Consider the following 6,000-nt stretch of genomic DNA (forward strand, 5'->3'; position numbering starts at 1 on the left):
GCAAAAAATCAGTGTGATAAGAAAGACATCTGAGACAGAAATCACTTTTCAATGGTGGTTTGGACTGGGAGGAGAAGAACATTAGCAGAGACTGACAAGCAACATGGTCTGAAAGATAAGTAATAGCTTAGACAAGCCGAAGAACAGAAATGTGAGCAAGACAAAACAAAATCCTGAGAGCTGAAAGGAAGGGAGGGAATAGAAAATGGACAGAAACAAAGAGGGATGAACTGAGCAAGGGAAGACATGAAGAATGACAGAGAAAATTGTTTTTACCGTAACTGAGTTTTAACCACTACATGTTGAGGTATCTTCAGAAACCAAGAACTACAGGCAAACATCTTTAAAATATAAAACAATAAAATGAAGACAAATAAGACACCAGAATTGTGCGACTCTAAAGTTCAGTGTCTTTCACAACAGCCTCAGCAAAACACCCCTGCAGCTGCCTGGCTTATATCTGAGATTCTCAGCTAACTCATTCTTCTCTTATGCAGATCTTCCATCTTCTCATCACAGCACAACTAGTTGCCAGTTAGCCAGTAGCAATAAAAAAAAGCAACCCATTTTCCATCATCAGCCCCTCCTGCCATTACCAAAAAAAATTTATTATCTTCCTTTATGCCAGCCTATAAGCAAGGAGATCTTCTCTGCCCCGTGTGCTGTAAAAGAGTTTTACAACCAAAGTTGCCTGTGATCCCACAGCAGCAGGTAACAGGCAGGACTGAGGCTGTGAACACGGTGGTTTCAGTCACACTGCCCTTCCTTCTACCTGAAGAGCTGGCCCCTAAACTGCTTCTCCAGGACTGTCTGATAGCAGACTGCTGCTGAACAACTCTGTCAGGGACAACTGAGGGGCCCAGGGTCTGTGCTAGAGCTGTGCTACAGACCCGCAAGAGGCCCCAGCAGCTCTCAAGACAACGTACAGACAAACACTGGAGTATCCCACACAGGTCAGTTTAACAGAACACTCAGCATCCTTAGGCGATGGGAACACACATTTCATTAATTTATTTTCATTTTTTCCCCCGGGAGAGATTTCTGTACTTTACTCAAGAGCTCTGAAGCCCAGCAGATGCACTGTGACATGAAACAGTCACTTCTGCAACAGGGACAAAATGAGCAGCTTGTTCTTTCAAGTCTGAGTTTCGTATTTCAGCTCCTCCTTCACATTCCAGGCCTGCCCAGGCTCCTCTCCAAAGATTTCGAAAATGGAGCCTCTCACAACTACTTATCCTCTGAAATACTCAGTGCCCAAAGCCAGGATCTTTGTTGTCTTTCTGTCAATGGTTTTGTGTACCGCCATTCTCTGCCTGCTGCAACTCAGATTTTTTAAACCTAAAATCAAAGATTTTTATTCTTTTGAAGTCAAGGATTCACGAGGAAGGATCGTTTCCTTGGAGAAGTACAGAGGGAAAGTAAGTTACAACTGCATTACATCTTTGTCTTGAATCTTTACTGATAAACGGGTGTCCATTTGTAGGTAAACAAAAAGGTTGTTTATGGGAATTTTCGGCTGAGATTTGTCCTAAATTTCTGTTCTTCAAACAGTAAGCTGGAGAGACATTTATTTTATCGAGGCCTGCTCCAGGAATTAAGTATTTGATCTAATAAATCAAAAAATATGTTTTTCCATATTCCTTATTATAAATCAATATAGCCTAACAATATAATTTCTGCATTTTAATCTTAGTTAAGAATGGTAGCATGTTTTGTTGAATTCTGGAAGTTGATCTAATAAATATGATTTTACTGCCTGTCCTAAATACCTGCTTTTTTACATGCTTATATTTAAACAAAGCCATAAGTTGAAGTTTAGTCATTTACTGGATTTTTAAAACAGGTTGTCTGCAAGTAAATATCTTATGCTGCTATGATCCTTACCTGTTTAATGAAATTATGATCAGACAAACTAAATTTGGCCTTCTGGCAGGAACGATTGTGGTAGTGGGAAATGCCATTTTAAGACTTAATTGTAATCTCTATGTCATCTCTAGGTTTTTTTCTTACTATTATAACATTATTTCTCTGAAGGCAACTTTGGTTGTAAACGTGGCCAGTTACTGCCAACACACAGACAAAAATTACATCGCACTGCAAGAACTACACAGAGAGTTTGGTCCCTCCCACTTCACTGTGCTGGCTTTTCCCTGCAACCAGTTCGGAGAATCAGAGCCTAGCTCAAGCCAGGAAATAGAATCTTTTGCTAAAGGAAACTATGGAGTAACCTTCCCTGTCTTCCACAAAATCAAGATCCTAGGATCAGAAGCAGAGCCCGCCTTTAAATTTCTAATAGGTAACTGTTTTGTTTTCTATATCAAGCTGCCTGTAATCACGGTGTTCTCCCTAAATTTCAGTCTGTTTGTGAGGAAACATCATAGTCTTCATAGTCCATGGAGAGAAACAGGCACTCAGCATACAATTTATCTTGTTTCAATGTGGACATTAAAAATTTGGTCTTAAGAGTTGTACCCTGAAAGCATCTGTTTCTCCTCCCCAGTTATAAAATCAGCCTTCTGTGACCAGCCCAGCTAGAAACACCCATTTTGTGGATGTAAAAACTTGAGTGTAAAGATTCCAACCTACAAAATCCCATTTCAAATTATGTGACTGTTGTTGAAAACCACCTTTACTTATGGACAAAAGTATAACTATGGAGGGTCGTATAATTACTGGAAGATTTTACATAAACACATGCAGATGAGAAGATTCCTTTTTTAGCACAGTCATATATCCACCTTTATGTAAACTGTATTTGTAAAGCAGGATTATATATACACTGTAGTTATATATAATCACTGATTTGCATTAATTTGACTTGTGAACTTCAGGCCCAGCCTGTGCACAAATACTCCTGTTACAGTAAGCATTTACTGACTTACAGCTCCATACTCTCACAAGCAAAATGAAACTCTCTTCAGCTGACCAAAGAGCTCAGAGACCCAAAGCTAACTTGAAAAGCCTCTCTGAATTTTGCAGAGCTTTGGCCGGGCCTTTGACCCATACTAAACACTGACATATGAAAGACAGAATATTTAGAACATAACCCTTCTCTATCACATCATTTTAACTAGCAAATAAGGTAGAAGGCCTAAACCTGTATTCCATCTCCCTGCCCCAAGACAGGATTACTGTAGGAGAGATTCCAAAACCTCTCACTCTACTCCAGTTCTTTACAGCCCCTCTTGTCAGAAAGCTATTTCAACATCTAAATGAAATCTTTCTTTCACCACCTAAGTCTGTTGCTTCTTGCCATATCCTCTGTGATACCTCTTGTACTGGAAAATTATTATCATTTAGGAGTTATTTAAGTGGTCACCATTGTCACTGTAACTGTCTTCCTACCTCCCCTTATGCATGCCACCAAAGACATCAGGTAAAGCCTCACTGCTCTGAGTTGCCTCATGTCCAGTGAAATTATTGAATGCACTCTGGAGGTGACTCTCAGTTCATTATAGAGGAGACTAGAGCACACAGGCTCCAGCTGGGTGGGATGAATCTAGATTCTAACTACCAGTGCAATCAGTATCAGACATTAATACCTATACAGAAGCAGAACAGCCATATTCTCAGTTCTTATTTGACATGCTGTTCATCCACAAGGAGAAAGATGCTCTGGTACTTAAATATTCTGAAACAAGGTCTGTCTTTTCTTGCATTCCTCTGCTTCACATAATTACTGTACAAATTAAATTAAAGCAGCACCTGTTTTCTTCACGTAGCTGTCTTGACAATCAGAAGGTTGAACACCCTCGTGCTACAGCCCTTAGTAACTGTGACTGCTAGCTACAATTTGTCCAGCACTGTCAGATAGTCTAGCTCAAAAAGAATCCACTGGTAGCGCAAACATGGTGCCAAGGCCTTTACACAGCTGCTCCTTGTTCATAGCAATAAGGCATTTTGTTAGACCAGTGCAAGGTTTGTGCCCTTGCCTCTCCTCAAATAATGTCCAGCTTCCTACGTGTTAGCACTTTGTATGAGTTACTCATATGCACTGATGAACACTGGAAGAATATTCAGAGATGGGGTTATGTTACTTCAGGACTGATCCTAGATTCAACAACTCAGCAAAGACATAACTACTAGCTGGGCCAGAGCCTCCATGACATGAGCTTTACCATACCCGTTTGCTTGCCATGGTGTCCCCTTAGAGTCATGACATTACAAGTGTAGTCCAATGGCAAAATTTAACCCGTTGAATTTTGAATCAAGTGAATTTTGAATCAAGAATCAGTGTAGGGTTCAGCACTGCTCCCCAGTCAAAATTTCCTGGAGTTTTCTTCTAGGTCTTCTCTCAAAAAGAGATTTCCCTCTAAACCTGTAAGACTCTCCATGGACAAAGCCAGAGTCAAGAAACTGCTTCTGCCTCCTCTAAGAACCTGATAGCCCCTTGATCTCAAAAAATATCTTGCCAGGTATTCATGATAGCAAAGATACCAGTACGGTTTTGCCTCATGGGATGAAAGGAGCTGAATTAAGTCATCACCAGTAATGACTTCCTGCTCCTATTTCACTTCCCCTAAACCAACATAAAACTGGGGATTCCCCAAGTAAGTATGCAGCCCTCATATCCTCCTCCCTAGGAAGCAGAGTATAGTAAAAGTAGGAACTCTTGAACAGTTTCACTTAACCACATTTCAGACTACTAGCAAAGAACAAGGTGGGACTACTTCAACATAAATAGTTGAAGAATCACTGCAAGGTAATGAAGCAATTACAAGGATAAGTCACCAAAATGATCTGATGCCATTCTTACAGATTCATCAAAGAAAGAGCCTCGATGGAATTTCTGGAAGTACCTTGTCAGCCCTGAGGGTAAAGTTGTGAAATTCTGGAGACCTGAAGAGCCCATAGAAAGTATCAAGCCAGAAGTAGCATCATTAATCAGGCAGATTATCATGAAAAAAAGAGAAGACCTCTGAAAAAGCCATTCACGCAGTGAATCCATTCAACAGCATGGGTACACAGCCTTACTACATTCCTGGGAAATGCTGCTAGAAGCTAAACCATCAGGTGATTTTACTTCTCTTCAGTGTTAGTATTTTCAGCTCCACTATGTCTATTAGTGTTGGATTGGCTCCTGCAACAGCCTTGTGAACTACTGAGGTTACTGAGAATGGCAAGGCACTCAGTACCTTGCAGGGATGGACCTTCAACATGCATAAAGTTTCTGAATGTTTCTTTAAACTGCTGACAATAGCTACCTACAATCGTCACCAGGAGGAAGATAGCTAAAAATAAGAGGATTTGTTGATAAATTACTCAGTATTTGCACAGAAGAGTTTTGTTTCCCATCTACCAGTAACAAATAGATTTTGATATTCCATTAACATATAACTGCCCTGACTGAAAGGCCTGGGACCCAGAGGCATCATAGCAGGGCTTTTAGAGACAAATCCAACTAAGATACCAGCTTTGCAATATCTTCTCGAGGAAGATTACTGAATTGTGAAGCTGTCAACTTAGTTGTAAAAAAATGTACATAGAAAATAAAATTATTAAAAGAAAAAAACTGCAAAAATGTTTCCTTGCCTGCTTTGTGTTTTGATTTTACGTTTCACCTTTACAGCAACACCTTTAACCTCTTTAGCCTTCTCCACACATTTGCGCTGCAATACAGTGCCTCAGCTGTGGGCTCATCTCCTGCTGGATTCCCAGTCTTCTGACCTGAATGAAGGTAGGGCCTGTGTCACTATACACGGTTGCTTACAGAAGGATTCAAGGGGCAACAAAAATCAACAGCTTAGCACTCTAACAGACGTATTTCTGAGACAGTCCAAAACAATGTTCCCCAGTCATCCACCTCACATCTTTAGAATAAAACAGTCTTCAAGTAAAGGTGGAAGAAGGGGATGAAAGTTCATGCCTCAAGCCCCACTCTTCTCACCCTGCAATCTCCCCAGTCCTGTATGTAACTGCAAACCCATCGCCAGTTCTGTTCCACTGTTCTATTTCAAACTGCCAAGTGTTTTATCTGTTTGATGAAAGGAAACAGTAAAT

General features: G+C 40.5%; 1 protein-coding gene across 2 annotated transcripts; it reads left to right on the forward strand.

Annotated features, from left to right (window-relative positions):
- Positions 1-1,211: 1,211 nt before the first annotated feature.
- Positions 1,212-5,562, forward strand: GPX8 (glutathione peroxidase 8 (putative)). 2 transcript variants are annotated; one of them, XM_074812514.1, is made up of 3 exons: positions 1,212-1,418; positions 2,035-2,296; positions 4,759-5,562. In XM_074812514.1, the coding sequence occupies exons 1-3, from the start codon at positions 1,212-1,214 to the stop codon at positions 4,920-4,922; spliced, it is 633 nt and encodes a 210-aa protein (XP_074668615.1). In that variant the 3' UTR covers positions 4,923-5,562. The 2 variants fall into 2 exon arrangements, with proteins under 2 accessions (XP_074668615.1, XP_074668616.1); XM_074812515.1 differs by lacking the exon at positions 2,035-2,296 and having other exon boundaries at positions 4,759-4,938.
- The last annotated feature ends 438 nt before the right edge of the window (positions 5,563-6,000 follow it).

Source organism: Strix aluco, chromosome Z (genome assembly GCF_031877795.1).
Source record: "Strix aluco isolate bStrAlu1 chromosome Z, bStrAlu1.hap1, whole genome shotgun sequence".
Classification (NCBI taxonomy): domain Eukaryota; kingdom Metazoa; phylum Chordata; class Aves; order Strigiformes; family Strigidae; genus Strix; species Strix aluco.

Bases quoted from the DNA above. Each gene is read 5' to 3' on its own strand.
- GPX8 (XM_074812514.1), top strand. From the start codon at position 1,212: ATGGAGCCTCTCACAACTACTTATCCTCTGAAATACTCAGTGCCCAAA. The intron at 1,419-2,034 runs GTAAGTTACAAC...ATTTCTCTGAAG, and splicing joins TGGAGAAGTACAGAGGGAAA to GCAACTTTGGTTGTAAACGT. The intron at 2,297-4,758 runs GTAACTGTTTTG...CCATTCTTACAG, and splicing joins CGCCTTTAAATTTCTAATAG to ATTCATCAAAGAAAGAGCCT.